A 17,701-nucleotide genomic window follows, 5' to 3' on the forward strand; every position below is an offset into this window, starting at 1 on the left:
TCCCATTATATACATGCATGGGATGGTAAGCATAGAGTTCCCCTGACTATCATCTTTAAGGACAGATTTGTCCTCACTGTGCTTGCATCCATTACTCTTTAGGTCAACCTTGTGTGTCTATCCTCCCAGAAAGAAGTGCCTGATAGAGAAGTACTCTCTTATATTGTCCTGTGAGGACATCTCAGGCACATTTTTGTCAAGGGGAGCTACACCAGGTAGCTGGAGTCCATCTAATAAACACACACACAATAAAAACACGTATATACACCCTACATATGGTGATTTGAATATGGATAGCCCCCATATGTTTACATGTCTGAATGCTTGGTCAATAAGGAATAGCACTATTAGGAAGTGTGGCATTGTTGGAGTAGGTGTGGCCTTGTTGGAGGAAGTGTATCACTTTGAGGGAAGGCATTGAGGACTCATATGCTCAAGCTACACCCAGTGTGGACACAGGTCCCTTTTTCTGCCTGTGGATCAAGATACAGAACTCTTAGTTCCTTCTCCAGGACCATGTCTGCCTGCATGCAACAATGTTTCCCGCCAAGACAATAATGGTCTAAACCTCTGAAACCATTTTCATTTATAAGAGTTGCCATGACCTTGGCATCTCTTCACATCAATAAAAACCTAACTAAAACAGTGTGTGTGTGTGTGTGTGTGTGTGTGTGTGTGTGTGTGTGTGTGTGTGTGTGTGTGTGATAACTTTTTAAACACTTATATACTTTAATTTTCTACTATTGTGCATAAGTCTTTAACTTTATTACACAATCTGTTAATCTTGCCTGCTTTCTAAAATACTTTATTCCTATTTTGTTCCTATCAGTAAAGGGCCTACTTGCTCTGTGATTCTCAGTCAAATGATATTTACTAAGATATTGCTTTAAGTTTTAGAACTTTTTTTCAATTTCCTTTTCATTTTTTCTTCTGTTACTCTTTATAGTTATTGTTGGTTTATTTTGTATTTTCTTGATATGTTTTAATGATAAGTTGGTTGCCTTTGCAACATCGTCTCACTATGTAGAACATTACGTATTCAAGCCTGCAGCAATCCATCATCTTGAGTGTTGAGACTTAAGGCATAGGCATGTGCTATCATACACAACTCTTTCCTTTTAAAACTTAATCTTGCCAGTGATGTAGATCTGATTAATATCATTTAAACAATGGCATATAGGATCACAGGATGCTATAGACTTAATTCAGTCAAAGGTTTGCTCATTCCTAGGTACATTGTTAATTCATTTGTATTTCCTTTTTATATGCACTTACTTGAATGACAGAGTAAGCTCTGGAAAATTCACAAATTAAAAAGACATAGCAAACATTTCTGTTCTAGTTCTAAAAATATTTGTTCTAGCGTTTTCATTGCCTATTCAGGTATGAATATATGCAAACAAACTCTTCCCAAATGACTTTTTCTTTTTGAAAATTATGAAAGTGAAAGTCTATTAAAATGTTAAATTGACTCAGTCAATGAATGGCCAAATTATATTTTTGTACATGTTCTATGTTCAGCAAATAAAGCCAAAAGGTGGTTTATAGAGTCACTAATTTGTAATTTTCTTCAACTGAAAATGCTCCAAGCAGGTCATGGTATCACAATTAAGACTCTTTTGCATTAAGGCAATTGTGTGATGACTGATGTAGTTACCCAGATTGGAAATTGCTATGTGAAACTTCAGAGCAATGAAAACTGGAAAAGTGATGAGTGTATGAAGATGCTCTAGGCAGGAGAGAATAGATGTTTCTTATTAGCTTTACTCTATGCAAAAATTGGCTTCCAAAAAATAATGGTCTAAAGTATTTGTGTACTGATTTGATAGGCCAGGAACTGGGGGTACAGCTCATCTGGATAGTTTGTCAGCTGATGATCTATTGCATGCTGAGAGCTACAGACCCAATAAGCAGCTCTGGTGCTGTGAGTTAGCTAGGATTGGCTGGTATGGCAAACAATCATGTGCTACAATAAGATACATGGCATTTTTTTTTTTTTACTTAAGTGGACCTCAGGTTCTGAGAGTACAAGAAGGTATCCAAATCTAGAGTCAGTATGAGAGAGGCCTTAGACTCTTCAGTTCAAGCTGTTCCTGCAATGGGCTTTCTCTCCTGGTCCCTTCACTTCCTTACACTTCCAGTTCAATGTGCCCAAGTTTAAGATCATCAGACCTGTGTTTATCAACCCCCATATAATGTGTGTGTGTGTGTGTGTGTGTGTGTGTGTGTGTATGTGTGTGTGTCTATTATATGCTATATATTGAAGTATTTAAAGAATTTCTTTTTCTTATTGCTTTGCTTCACTTTATTCTTTTAGATATGGTCTTACTCTGTAACTCAGACTGAACAAAAACTTACTACTTAGGCCAGAATAGCCTTGAATTTGGAGTATTCTTTCTACCCTAGTCTGCCAAGTGTGTGGTTACAGGCATGAAAATGATACACAGCTAAATAGTCTCTTTTAAACTATGTTTTTAAGGAAAAAAATCAGCAAAGTAGTTGAGCTGTTGTCATCTTTCATCGGTGTCCAGATCACACTGAAGTAGCACCCACAAAGGACAATTGGCTCTTCTCTATGTTCATCACCTCTTTTTCCCGTGATGAAACCCCTGAGAAAATTCCTTTGAAGGAGGAAAGTTTTAGTTTGGCTCACAGGTTATGAGAATTCAGTCCATGCTTACTAAGCTCCATGACATTGGGCCTAAAATGAGAAGAAACATGGCAGTGAGCACAATTTCTTCATGTGGGCCAGGAAGCAAGAGCCAGGGTCAGAGTGAAAATATGCTCATCAAAGATTTGCATGACCCAGCATGTCCCATCTTCAAACATCCCTGTTCAGCATCTGTATGAGATAATCATCTCTCAATAGCACAACCCTCTGGGAACCAAACTTTCAATACTTTAGGGACAATTCAGAGTCAAACTTTAACAGACGAGAGAGAATTGGGACTACGAATGATCAGATGTCTGTAACACAATGTTTATATGAGCAGAAGATGAGGTAGTGACCTGAGAGAGCTGGAAGGCAGAAGAAAGACTGTCTAAAAACCAGCGATAAATGGTGACAAGAGAGAAGGAAGGTTAACCAAACAAGAGAAGTAAAATGGGATAAAGGGAGAAAGTAAGAGAAGATGGTAATACTCACAAAGCTCTCACCACCTGAGGTATAATCACTGGAATTATCTGAGTTAGTGCTCAAGCACTCCTAACAGCATCCCAACAAGTCAGGTTGAGCCACCCATCATCAAACTACCAAGAAATGGTGAAAAATCAGGAAAAGAAAATTAGTCTATGTGGCCACATTAGGATGAAGAACTAAGAGTCCCTTGACCCCCTGGTCTGTCTTCCAGGGTTAGTATACGGCTCAGATTTAAATAGAGGACAAGAGATGTGCAGAGCTCACAGTTCCAGGCTAAGGTGTGGTCCAGTTTATCACTACTGTCTGCACCACTATCCATTCTCTCCAGAAATGTGCTCTAACACATTCTTAACACTGTGTGAAATGTCAGCACTGTGACAAAGTCATCACTGGTCAGCACCAGGCTTCAGCCTTTTCATTCTCCCAGTAGGGAGTTTCTGGGGCACAAATGTCTCTCTTTAGAATATCTTCAATCCTACCAGAATGGTTATACACTGAAGTAAGCTTCCCTAAGAAAGAAAAATAAGTGTTTAAGCCAAATATATATGTATGCATATACACATATGTACATATGTACACACACTGATATATATATATATATATATATATATATATATATATATCTTTTTATAAACCCCATGGCAATATGTGGAAGGATTCTCAAGGTGACACCTTGTTTAACCTACTCACAGGTGAGTAACCCCTGGTCAAAAGCACACACACCTAAAGTATGGCAATCACATGTAATTCATGATGACACAGTGTTCAAAGCTAGGTTACATCACAGGCTACCAGATCATGAAGTACAGAATCACCATTTAATACAGTTAACACTTACAGGACCTACTTGAGCAGGTGATATTCTATCTGTTTGATAAATATTTATTTTCTATCTATAATAATTGGTTTTTATGCAGAATAATTATTAGCTCATTTTTCTTGTTGATATATATGCTATTTTGTCACATATGTGTTCTGGATTTTGACTTCATACCAAACTTTGAGGTGCTTCTCCTTGAGAATTGTTCAGCTTTTGCTTCAGTAATGTTGATATGATACACAAGTTGGAAACATAGCTCTTCACGTGTTACATCAGTGTAACTGTCAGCTGTGGCTCAACAATGGCTCCACAGAGTTGCCTGGTCTTGACTCCAGGTTGCACTATGTCTTCTTCAAATCTCTCTTCTAAAACTGAGGATTGGCAAGTATAATCTACCTGAGGATTCTTAATGACAAGTTTATTGGGGTGGAGTACTAAGAGCATCCAAACACCCCCACCCTAGACTGGCTTATTTTCCAGACCATTGATCCATGCAGTTCACATGGGCCAAATTCAGCACCAATGGGACAAGCAACTGTAATCCACAGTGATCATTCAAGATAAGAACAAAGATTCAGAATGAAATTATCTCATATATACAGCCTGAAAATATAACTTTTATCTTTTGAAATTAGTATTGTGAGAGATAACTGAAATGATGTAGATAAATTATCTAAAATAAATTTATCTCCTGGTGGTGAGATATAATAAGCTGCCTGTTTTCTCTTTGTATTTCATAGGTTTTTTACATCATGTTTGGGAAGAAAAAGAAAAAGATTGAAATTTCTGGCCCATCCAACTTTGAGCACAGGGTTCATACTGGGTTTGATCCACAGGAGCAGAAATTTACTGGCCTTCCCCAGCAATGGCACAGCCTGTTAGCAGACACAGCCAACAGGCCCAAGCCCATGGTGGATCCGTCATGCATCACACCGATACAACTGGCTCCCATGAAGGTATGCAAGGATTCTGTCTTCAGGTTGACTTCAGCACCAGGCTCTGACTTGATTTAGTGTACTATCTTTATAAACTGGGTAACTTTAGCCACAGTTAGCCTTCATTTTGCAGCACATGAAAGGGAAATGTTGTCTTTGAATACTGATTATTGTAAAATTTAGATGTAAAATTAAGCTACAAAATGAATTTTTATTTCTGTCAATAATACCCAGCTCCTCTGATAATATCAGCAATAGATCTAATCAAATATTTTACTGGACATATTTCATTGTCTTCTATTTGCTCTCAAAATATTTATACTTACTATTATAAAATACAACGATAACAGATTTCAGTAGCAATAAATCATATTTATAAGCATACACTCAAATGTATGTGTCTATATGTATGATTTATACAGTAAATGTGTGTATCTTCACATTTATCTCCATAGTCTAAGAAAGAGATATTTCATATTAGCAAATAATTTCAGTCATTGAATAATTAACCTGAACAAACAGCTGGTAGATTTTTGATAAGGAATGTTCATGACTCATTAAGTTTCAGCTATGTTCAGTTACCAAAAAGACAATTCAGAGGTTGCAGCTTCTTCTTTACTGGAGGGTAAGAATTCTGTAGTCTATCAGGCAGTTGCCCACAAGCTCTCCATGGGAGTAAAACAGTATAGATATTTAGCAGAATAATATACATCAGATCACTCCAGAGTCTTCCAATCTCAACAAAGTATGAAACTCATGTTCCTCTGTCATTCATTATACTAGAACGTATCTTTGCTATGAGGATACTTACTCTGTGTGAACATTAATAGTGCCTAAATTGTGCTAAATTATATATAAAGTGATTCTACAGGATGTGAACAAAAGATATAGTTGATAAATGATAAAGGAGTCTGTTATCTCTTCAACTGGTTGAATTCGAATAGTGATCCAATGAAAGAAGTGTGTCGTCCCTTATTTTTGGACAGCAGGCTTCAGGAGGATTTACCTGAGTAGAAATCTACCACATGAGCCAGTATTCCTTGATGGGTCATGACTCCCATTGCCCCTGTTCAGAAACTCTAGCTTATCTATTTTGCCTACAACTTGTAAGAGTACATCTGTCCTTTGCAGACTCATTTATGCCAGGGCTTCTCAAGGTATATTGAGAATCACCTGAAGTGTCTTGCTAAAACAAATGTTCTAGTTGGGATTTCTATTGCAGTGAAGAGACACCAGAGCCACACAAATTCTTATAAAGGAAAACATTTAGTTGGGGCTGGCTTACACTTGAGAGATTTAGTCCATTGTCATTGGACTAAATTGGCTGTAATGGTACTGGAGAGGTAGCTGAGAGTTCTACATCTGGATCCAGGGGCAGTAGGAAGACAGGGAGCCCTTAGACCTGGCTTGAGATTCTGATACCTCAAAGCCTGCCCCCAATGACACACATCCTCCAACAAGACTGCACCTACTCCAGTAAGGCTGTACCTCCTAATAGTACTGCTCTCTATGGGCTTATGGGAGCCATTTTTATTCAAACCACCATAACACAGATATGGAGCTCTACCCCTGTATCTGATTCAGTAAAACTGGGTTAGAGCTTCTTGGTGTTCATTTCTAAATAATATCCTGCTGGTGCAAAGGCGGCTGGCCTAAAGAGATTTTGAAAATCTTTATAAAAGTAGTTATAAAAACTTATTTACATAGATGATATAATCAGAATGACTTTACACTGGTTAAAAAAAAAGTTCAAGATATCAGAATCTTAGATTTATGTTGAGTTGACTTTCTTGACCCCAAACCCCAAGCACATAAACTGACTGAAATCATCTGAATAGTCAAAGGGGAGTATACCTTTCAAACATTTGGCAAGGTCAGGAAATGAAGGTCAGTGATATGACCTGCACTTAGCATAAATTCAATGGGTTCAATTTCTAACAGCTCCTCTTCTTCCCCCACCAAGAATGTTTTTCATACTTAACTGTTTTGTCCATAAGAGCATCATAAGCAACATTACCCAAGTTGTTTCAAAATTAGCTGTGTTATATGCACATCTTAACGTTTTCTTCCTGTTTCTTTTTAATGTTAATTATTATTATAGCAATAATTCTAAATATTTTGATATATTTAAATTTTATTGTGATGTCATACTATATAACTATCTTCGAACTTCCTATTTATTTAAGATTGAGAAAAATTCTCATTCATACAGAAGACTTGAGTTTCGTTTAAATTGTAACTTTCTATAACTTGCTCATTTTTCTATAGAAGAATTCTACAAAGTATGTGCTATAACAGATAAAATTATCATGAAGATATGAGTGCTTGGTTTTCATAGTACAGTCTGGAACTCTTGGGAAACTTAGGTTCTTTGAGAAGTCTACCTGAGGTTACAGTAGGATTTTTCAGAAAGTAACATATATTGTAGTGTCATAGTTGATGCCTAAAATATCATGAACTCTCTACTCTTTTGCTTTATAAGCTTCTTATTTGTGTGGTGGTGGCCCATGCCTTTAATTCCAGCACTCAGGGGACAGAAGCAGGCAAATCTCTAAGTCTGGGGCCAACCTGGCCTACAAAATGAGTTCCAGGACAACCAGGGCTACACAGAGAAACCCTGCCTTAAAATTAATAATAATAATGTAGTGAAAAATCAAAGTTTAGAATAACTCCATATTTTAATATAGTATACAATGGATAATTTTTAATTCTAACAGAAACAGAAGTCTTTTTAGGTCATGAACAAATTTGGAGGTTCTTCAAAAATTTTAAGAACAATCATTTGTGGTTCATATCAAATGGGGTTATCTGTGATATCTCCAGTTTGATCCTCACATGGTACCCATTTTGTTTATTTTTAATTGTTCTATATCTTCATGAAAAGAGACTTTTGTCTTCTCTAGTTGACTGTTAATGGTTGAGTTGGCATTAAGTCCAGAAAGATTACTAAATATAATATCCTATCATATTGTAACTGATTACAATTTCTCTAACCTAACAGTTTGGAGTCATGTCAATGCTTATGTCTTTTCAGACCATACTTTATCTATTTTAGCCTCCAAACCATTCTCTTTTTAGGTGTACTTTATTATTTATTTATGTGTATCTGTGTGACATAGTATGTGTAAATGTGCATACTTGCATGTAGGTGTCCTTGGAGACTAGCAGGGTGTCATTTTCCCTAGAAATAGAGTTACAAGCAGTTGTAAAACATCCAACGTGGGTGTTTTCAGGTCTTCTGAAAAAGTAACAACTGCTCTTAACATCTGAGCCACCTATCTAGCCCTGAAACTACAAAGATATCTTTAATGTATAGCTATCTAACACCTCACATCTTTCACTCCAAAGATGTCGCGCACATGCGTGTGTGTGTGTGTGTGTGTGTGTGTGTGTGTGTGTGTGTGTGTGTGTGTGAATTCTTTGAGAATCTTATACAATGTATAAGATTTGTCTCCCTCAACTCTTACAAGATCCATTCCACCTCCATACACACCCTACTTCATTTTGTCTTGTTTTTCAATTTATGGAACCCAATTACTCCTTTCCAAATACTCTTGGGTTTAGGACATGTTTTAAAATATGATTGACCTACCAAGAGTCATATCCTTAAAGAAAATTGACTCACCCTCTCCTAGCAGCTCTTAATTGCCAATATCTCCTCAACTAGGGATGGGACTTCCCTTCTTGATGGGATCCTATCAGCCTTAAGCTTCTCAGGTCTTGGGCATGCTGTCACAATGACTGTAAATTCATGTGTGCAACTGCCCTGTTGTGTCCAGAAACCATTATTTCCTGTGGGCATGTGTCCACTGAACTTTTTAAGGAGGTGGTAGATGATATAGATGTCCAATTTAGGGCACAGTACTCCACAGTCTGTACATTGACTGGTTGCAGGTCTCTATATTAATTGTCATTTACTTCAAGAAGCTTTTCCACTGAGAGTTAAGAAATGTAGTTCTTTTTCGTACTGGCAAGCCATCGATTGCCTTTCAAAGCTTTCTAACAGCCTTCTCGTTATACCATGGGGGATGAAGGTTGCCAAGCTGACTCTCTTAGGTCATCTTCACATCTGCAATTGTCAATATTTTATAACATTCCAAAATTGTAGTTCTCTCTCTTTCTTTTTTGTCTTCTACCTCTGACAACTACATTAAAAACAACTTTATTAGACAAAATAGGTAAAATCAAGAGAAGAGAATCTCCAGGTCCAGCTGCTGGATTCTGGGAGACCACTCCTTGTTTTCCCCTTTATTATAGTGTATATTAGAAGCTCCTCAATGAAGCTCACAGCTTTATAATTCTCTTTCTCCCTTCCCATTCTTCACTATTACATACAGACATCCTAAATATTTTTAGCTCTGTCAATTTCTGTGACAGTCTCTAGTTCCTTTAATATGTTTTGAAATGCATTTTCCTAAACTATGGGACAACTATATGTTTTCTAACATTATAGTAACTATTTATTTTAGTGTCTCCCTTAATTACTGACAATAGTCATCAAGGAATCAAACTTTAACAGATACTTGTCATACGCTTAGCTGAATGAAACTCCCAGAAACTATGACACTGAAGAGTGGCCCAGAGAGACTCTTCTGACTTTCATGTCTGCTTTTTGCCCTACACTATGCCCTGACATTACCTTTCAGCTTGTCTCAGTACCTCTGTCCTCCTTATTTTCATCCTGATATGTTCTATGTGCCTCCTCTCAATGACCAGAGATTCAGTCCACTACAGCTTTCCTATCCGCCAATATAGTTTTAGTTCCTTCTTGTTTTTTATCGTATCTCTACTATGATACAATGTTGGCCATAGAAGCATCTATTATAACTCTTGAAACTTGATACCTTAATGTTTACACCACTAGACTTCATCTTTCCCTTTCCCAGTCTCTGCCTTGGTGGATGAGTATCAAAGCTTACCTAACTACTAGGCAGACTTTAAGATGGGAAACACTCACAACCATAAGGAGGAAGTAGTACAGAGACCCCGTGGCAGAAACAAGTTTAGTGAGTTTAAAGGGAAAATAGATCACCAACAGTACAGGAGCAGGACAGAGAGTCCCAGGGCATGAGGAGGGAGATGTTGTCAGGTGGGAAGCAGGACAAGATAATGAATTGTACAGAGTGTTTGGAAACTGTAGTTAAAAGTGTGATGCCTGATAATCCTTTACAGGTGAAAGCTCCAGATCTTACACCCACAAATTATTCTTTAAGGAATTGATTTATTTAAAGGTCAGATCAAATTTAAAGTTTACCTGCCATGTTAGTCTAATGTATAATCTTGCAGGCTTTGGGTGAGAGTTGTCATTGGAAGGTGGGAAAAGTTGAGATTCATGAGGTCCTTCTAGCTATATGATTGCCAAAAGACTGCTGAGAAAGAAGAAAAAAAAAACACAAACATTTTAAGAATAAATAGTGTGCTTTCTAAAAAGATAATTTCAGCAAAAACAGAATGCAATTATAAAATGGAAATTGTCTGGAAGTTTAACCATGTTTTAAACGATTTGAAAAAAAAGTTCAAAAGAATTGCATCAGCATGTGTCTGAATGATCAGAACCAAGTCCCTACCAAGAGGACAGACGGCAGATCCTCTGTCAAAGCCTCTTGTGTTGCTACATTCAAAAAGCCAGTGAAGACAACAGGCTCTACAATACTTCCCCATGCCTTTTATTTTTCAAAACTCCTCATTGAAATTGGAAAATGTCTTTTCAACCCACCCATCAGCATGGGGATCAGGAAAGCATGTCTTACCTGCAAATCTAGGGGGTGGGATAGCATAGACTCCTTTTCATACAGGAGGAAAAGAGCACAAGCAAAGCCTAGGTCTTCATGTGTGTGAGCCCTTCATGGTTGGAAACTGCTGACAAGTTTTGCCCTTTCAAATTAACCTAGGCTTCAAAGTATACACCCTGTTGACATATCCCCTCTTCCACAACTCAGTCTCCCACTCCCTCCCTCTTTTCTCCCCTCCCCGTCTCCCTCTTCATCCCTTCTTTCCCCTTCTCTGTTTTTCTCTCCCTCACTGAATCTAAAAGTTAGAGATAAAGTAAAACCTAATCTCGGGCCCCATTTAAGTTCTCATAATAAGTCATAAGTACCATCTTCCAGAAAGACATGCTTTCCTGATCCCCATGCTGATGGGTGGGTTGAAAAGACATTTTCCAATTTCAAGGAGGAGTTTTGAAAAATAAAAGGCATGGGGAAGTATTGTAGAGCCTGTTGTCTTCACTGGCTTTTTGAATGTAGCAACACAAGAGGCTTTGACAGAGGATCTGCTGTCTGTCCTCTTGGTAGGGACTTGGTTCTGATCATTCAGACACATGCTGATGCAATTCTTTTGAACTTTTTTTTTTCAAATCGTTTAAAACATGGTTAAACTTCCAGACAGTTTCCATTTTATAATTGCATCAGTACCATCAGTAGTTTTCAGTCTCTCACTTAAGCTACCTTAAAATTTCCTTTCTAAGTTTGAGCTGCCAAACTCAAATAGCCTTTGGTTACTTGTAAAAGCTGCTATTTTCAGGACTGTGGTACTCAGGAAAAACATCACTGGAGGTAATGGCCCTGCTTCCACGTTGAGAAACATGCAGGTTGACCAAGTATCTCCTGTATTCATCTTGGCAGGCTCATCCTGGCATTGGTGTGACAGTTCTGTGGTCCAAACATGTCTTATTCCACCCAGTAGGGGAACTTGGTAAAGTTATCTAGTCTTTCTTTTTCCACAACTGCACTTGGAAGGCAGCTCCCAGTTTACAATAAAAATTGTACCTCTGAAAGAAGCCCCATGAAGAATGGTTACAGGTTATCTCACCACAAGAGTTTAGCATCTCCTTCACACTTAAGACCAAAGAAAACATACAATGTGGCATTCAATGCAGTTATGTCATAGGATATACTAGGAAGACATTTATGACAAAGATGGTTAAGTCGATTTCTGAGCACCCCTGTTAGAAATGCCTTTCTCAGAATCCTTGTAGTGAAGGTCTCCAATAGAAGTGACAAAGAAGAAATGAAAGAGGTGTCTACATCCCAAAACAGAACATGCACAGGTTCCTACAGAACCTGAGTTGATGTTTTCTACAGCTCTGCTTCCAGGTCAGATGCTATGTGGAAGAAAAGCAGACTTCAGATCTTACAATAATCTGAAGTTTTGTTGAACTATACTAGGAAACAGGCCTGACCAAAAGCGGGAATACAGTTGCCAAACACAAGATAATGTTTACAGAGCAGAAAATGTTCAATATTTGCTATTTTGGGCATCAATACAATGACGAATGAAGTGTTGAGCCAGTGGTGAGGGGGAAGACCTTGGCTGAGACCAATTCCACACAGTTTCTAAGTTGAGTTACACTCTGTTATCTGACCCAGCTGCCTTTGCTTGCTCTGCACTTTCTTTCTGTGAATTTTTACTGCATAATGATTACTTTGTATGCTCATCCTCAGATTATTTGCTTTTGATAGGAAGATGATCAAAAAGAAAATTATAAACCCAAGCATAGAACTTTAGATTGTAGCAAAAAACAAGTGAGTGAACCAATGGTATATTTTATCATAGGGAAATTTTCTAGTTTGCTTCATATAGTACAAGAAAGATTGATTGCCTGGAGAAGTTAGCAAAAAATAGGGTTCGGTGAACCTGAGTCAGAAATGCTAGTGATCAAATGACCTTGTCTATCAGAGACCATGACTGTAGACCCTGGAGTTGTTTCACAGGTACTATTCAAAGTTGACTGAATTATGAAACTGAAACTGAAATTTCTTGTGTCTCATGGTGAGCATTGAATTTAGGCTTAACCATGGGGCTATAATGATCCGAGGCATGGTGTGAACACACCACGTGATGGACAGTTGAGATTTCCATTATGCACCATCTTAAGAAAGGCATTCCTTGGAAAATATAGTAACTCCATGAGAGTGAGAACCCCTGGCTCACAACAGCACATACCACCTATGTCCCTTCAGTCTGAAGCAGAGCCATTGTAGCCTCACCCTCATGGTTTGACACCATTGAGCTGATACATTGCCTAGCTTAATCTTCAAATCATCCATTCAAGTGAGTGGTGTTGATTCTTTCTGTTAGGTGAACAAATCAATGGTTAGAAAAATGAATTTGAACCAGGAGGCTCATGATTGTCATCCCAACACTTAGAAAGGTTATGAAGAAGAATTGTCATAATTTCAAGGTTAACCTAGAGTATAAACTGAGATCCTGTATATATATATGAAGTTCCATAACTTAAAAAAATTCAAGTCCCAAAACTATCTGACTCTAAAGTCCATTCCTATAATCATCACACTCCCTAACTCCTGATGGTAAATGTGCATTAAGTCTATAATAGTGGTATACAGTGTTCTCAGACAAGGTATCAGAGCTTTTCACAAGATAATTAAAAAGTTATTGTGATGGTATTACATGTAACGGATGCCTTTGATTCTGGCATATGGATGGTCTGGGTTTAACCTGTGTACTTTCAGACACCCAAGAATCTGATACAGATTTTAAATACTCACTATCATTTCCTAGCCTGACTGCAGTTAAGACAGCTTTCTACATGCAGTGTGCACAGGGCCTCTTGTGGGGCCTTCCATTCATGCAACACACAGTCTCCTCAAGTGAGTCCAGCAGAATATTTAAACAGAAAATGCCAAGTGTCTGCCAAGAAGCAAATGAATAAACTTAAACCTTCAGGTGCATGCTGCTGGCTCTCTACGGTGTCCCTGATCCCTGAACTAGCCATTCTTGAAGATGTACATCAAATCCCCCAACCACAAAACTCTCCCCTAGTTTAGAGCCCTAACAGCTGGCCTTGCCAATGATGAGGCTCCAATATCTATGCTTTGATGGCTGGAAATCTCATATGAGCTGAAATACCCTCTGGATAAACTTATTGGCCTCTGCTCTGCCCTCCTGGCAGTGGTGACCTAACTGAAAAGAGTCTTCTAAATCCACAGGAAAAAGCTGTCCCTCGGCTTTCTGTGACTCCTGCTCACACTAGTCAACTTAGTGTATATGTGTGCATGTGTGAGCAAAATTGTAGTTTTAAAAGCCCACCTCCACTAATGTTAGATAACCAGTGGAATGACAAATAGCTCACTGTGGAAGAGGTAGCCTGTCATTTTTGTCATAGTAAACTTTTTAGAAGCAAACCCTTGCCCTCAAAAACTAGTAAGCTGCCAAAAGTGGGAATTATCAAGGAAGGATCAGAGAGCTATCTTCTATGCCCCTAATATCCTCAACAAATGCAAAAAGCAATCATCCCAAGCCAATAATCTCAAAGTCTCAGTCTAAATCTCAAAGTCTACATTCCCCGTTAAATAGGAATTTGGTGTTAATGGAATATATAAGTGTGGCCTACTGAGTACAGTCCCTGGATACATTTCTCATCTGTGGACATGTGAAACAGAGTTGTCTGCCCGCCCCCAACATTCCCCAAATAAAATGGTAAAGCAGGTAGAGTATACAGAAAAATTCTGACTCCAAATGAGAAAGCAGAGTGAACGAAGGGGTCAGGGGGACAGAAAGTAAAGAAGAATCCATTTGTCAATGTCCATCCCCAAGTCCAGCCAGAAAAACACTAGAATTTCAATAGAAATACAAGGCATGGAAATGTTCTTCTGTGGCTCTAACTCCACCCTTTTCACTTTCCTTCCTCCTTTCTTGTGAAGCTTGGCAAATAATTGTCATCAAAGTAGTCTTATCTGTCTGCTTTACCCTGACAGTCACACATTTGGGGTGTCAGGAGCCTGCTTTCCTTCACACTCCCTATCCCTTTCATGGCAAGTGCCAGTGCTTCTGTTGAAACTGTCTCTTAAGAGCTTTGTGGACTTTATAGACCCCACTGGGGCTCACTCCATTAAGCAAAAGGCATATCCACAGATATTCCAGAGAGCCCTCCCTCTTTGACCTATTGCTGCATCTGCCCAGTGTGTCTGTAGTTGGCCAGTGTCTGTGGGACACACTCTTGAAAGGGCCTCTTGTCTTATCTTCTTGGTCTGAGTTCAGGAGTTGAACTACGATGCATTCACCCATTCCTCTGGGATGTGCTGTCCTGGATGAACCTCTCAGTTTCAGCATCTAGGCTGCCAACTGAAGAGCATTGCATTGTATGAGGCCATTGGATTCTGATTCCCTTTTAAAATTTTATTTCAAGAAAAAAATTCATTCCTTTCAGTATATGTCTCTCCTTGCAGGATGAAGAGAGCGGTGACTCCTTCGACATTTTCTTTGAAATCTCTTTAATAATATTACTGAATTTATCTCATACAAGCTGTGCCTTCCACAAAACTCCAGGAAACAGCTTCACTACACAATACAATAACAGAGGTCCTCTTACCAGCAATGTGCTTCCGAGAACCCACCAAGAACATCTTCAAAGTGCAATTTCAGCTGAGTTCATTCCTGGTAATTTGGGGTTTCTCTAGCATGTTCCTCAAAATTTCTCCATGTTTCTTCCACTGTCTGGTTGCAGAACCCCTATCAGGTTGGTGGATTAAATTGTGTGCCTCTTCAACGGGGAAAGAAGCAGGGCATGGTGAGTCACAACTATGAGCCAGTAGGATTGCTGTGCGTTTCAGGCAACCAAAAGAAAAAAAAAAAAAAACACAAATCTGAGGGCTCTTCCACAATAGGTGGATAAGCCATATTAGGATCTAGTGGTGCATGGGGGGGGGCAACAAAGAAAGAGGGAAAGAAAGGAAGGAAGAAGAAGAGGAGTGGGGAGAGGGATGTATAAGGGAGAAAGAGAGGGGATGAGGAAGGGAGGGAAGGAGTTAGAAAGGGAGGGAGGGCAGATGGAGGGAGATGGTTTAATTTCATTCTTGAGTATGATGGTTCAATTTTTATGCAGTTTCTAGCCTTAGTTATTAGGCCTATTTCTAGCCTCACCTGGCAGTTTCAAACACTAATTAGCCTAATTCCCTGGTCACACCTGCAGCCTTGACGGCTCTGGTTTTCCAAATCCTGTGATCTTCAGAGTTTTGTCAGAGACTTGGTTTTATGAACAAAGAGCCTAAAACAGAAAACTATTTTTTTTTTTTACTTTATCCGTGATGTCTCACATTTTCAAGCTAACAAATAAAAACAGTCAAGGAATTGACAAGGTCTTACAAATTAACAGCAACCAGACAGAGATTTTAAAACTGGGAGAACGGAACAGGGAAGCTGACGACAAGTAAAAACAATTGCAGTTTTTAAACAGTGAGACTGGGTAAGTCCATACCATGGTCCTGGGCTCAGCACTATGTTCTGTCTCTCTGAAAAGCTGGAATCAGCAAGGGCAGATGCTGCTGCTGCCTGCATCATCCCTGGAGGTCTGGTAAAATAAACAGCAGTTCAGATAGCAGCTAGCTCAGCTAAGAGCTCCTTGGTGAATTATGATTTCCCCAAACTTAGACTAGATCCACCTCCCTGGGCAGGTTATCACATGACTCAAGGCAAGAACTTGAGTGCCATGGGAGAGAACATGATCAGCATTTCACTCATGCTGCTTAGAGCTCAGGAAGTGCAGCCAGGAGTTCTGATCCTCGCTAAGACACGACTCGGGGACTGCCAAGGACAGAGGCTGATAACTGGCAGAAGATGATATTTTGAGAAGATTGGACAAGAGTTAAGTTTCCTGATACATTTTCCCCATGTTTTACTTATTTCTGCAGCAAAACCTTTACTTCTGCCAAATTCCAAGACAGACATGTTCAATTCCCCTCCCTAGCATCAAATGTTTAAGATTTCCCTTGGAACATTTTGTTTTCTGAATTTGAACTTTGTGTGCAGCACTGGGAATGGCCCTGACCGGCCCAGCAGACGTTCCATCACCTGGAGTGGAATTCTTGGGGCACAAAGCACGTGTACTATTCCAGTCACCTTGGACTAGCTCAGATCACATGATTGCCATGACCCTTGTGATCTCCAAGATCTACAAGCCTTTCTCAAACTTCACACTTGTATCCCTAACTGTTGGATTCCCTTCCCACTCTGTAGATCAACAATTCCAATCTCCTAGTGTCCGTCTCTGTTGCAAAGACTTCATGTCTTTGTAAGATATTCCCTCTTCTCTAATAAACCTTTTCCCACACTGTCTTCTTTATGTCTATTTATTTTTACCTAAAGCCATATTCTACTTTCTTCTTTCTGGAAAGGCCTATGAGCTCATCCTATAAGCAGCATATGGTTGTTCGTTGTGTCATTGGTGTTCACTCAACCTGTCATTTATTGTAAGAATTCAGTACATTTATAGTTAGCATCATGACTCAGCTACTTGACTATCTCTTCTATACTACTTAATTGCTCATTATTTCCTCTTTGCTTCCTTCTCTCCCATCCTGTACTAGCTTCATGTTCCACTCACAGTTGCACTAAAGCATTCTGTCTTTTCTTGCTCTTTTCATCAGATATCTCCTTCCTTGTTTAGATTTCTATAAACAAACTCCCAATTCTCCAAATAATACATTCTGTATCTTCCACTAAACACTGCATTCACCCCCTATTCCCCAGTCCAATAAGAGGAGACAACCTTTCAGCCCTTCTCTTCCCCTTGCCCACCCTGAAGCCAAGGCTTCTGAAACACTTATAACATTCTAGCACCTCTGACTCACTGTTTTGATAAAACAATATTATGGCAGTATCACTAAACTAGCTTTATAGGCTCTGCAATCCATCTTAAGAAGGATTAATCAACCGAAACCTGGCAAAGACAATAGCTCTGAGCTGTTACTCACCAAGATCCAACCAGTAGAGAAAGGGAAGTGGAAGGTACCAACAGAGCTCCATTTCTTTAAAGTCAAGCTTCAATATTCCTTTTCTGGAAGTAGG

At 39.0% G+C, this 17,701-nt stretch overlaps 1 protein-coding gene across 1 annotated transcript in view; it reads left to right on the forward strand.

Moving 5' to 3' along the window:
* The first annotated feature begins 4,711 nt into the window (after positions 1–4,711).
* The window catches only part of Pak5 (p21 (RAC1) activated kinase 5), a 92,144-nt gene continuing 79,154 nt past the window's right edge, over positions 4,712–17,701 (forward strand). Inside the window, exon 1 of the mRNA XM_027421681.2 lies at positions 4,712–4,915. Within this exon, the coding sequence (XP_027277482.1) occupies positions 4,712–4,915 (204 nt within the window). The remainder of the gene's footprint in view (positions 4,916–17,701) is intronic.

The sequence above is a fragment of the Cricetulus griseus genome, chromosome 6 (genome assembly GCF_003668045.3).
Source record: "Cricetulus griseus strain 17A/GY chromosome 6, alternate assembly CriGri-PICRH-1.0, whole genome shotgun sequence".
NCBI lineage: Eukaryota > Metazoa > Chordata > Mammalia > Rodentia > Cricetidae > Cricetulus > Cricetulus griseus.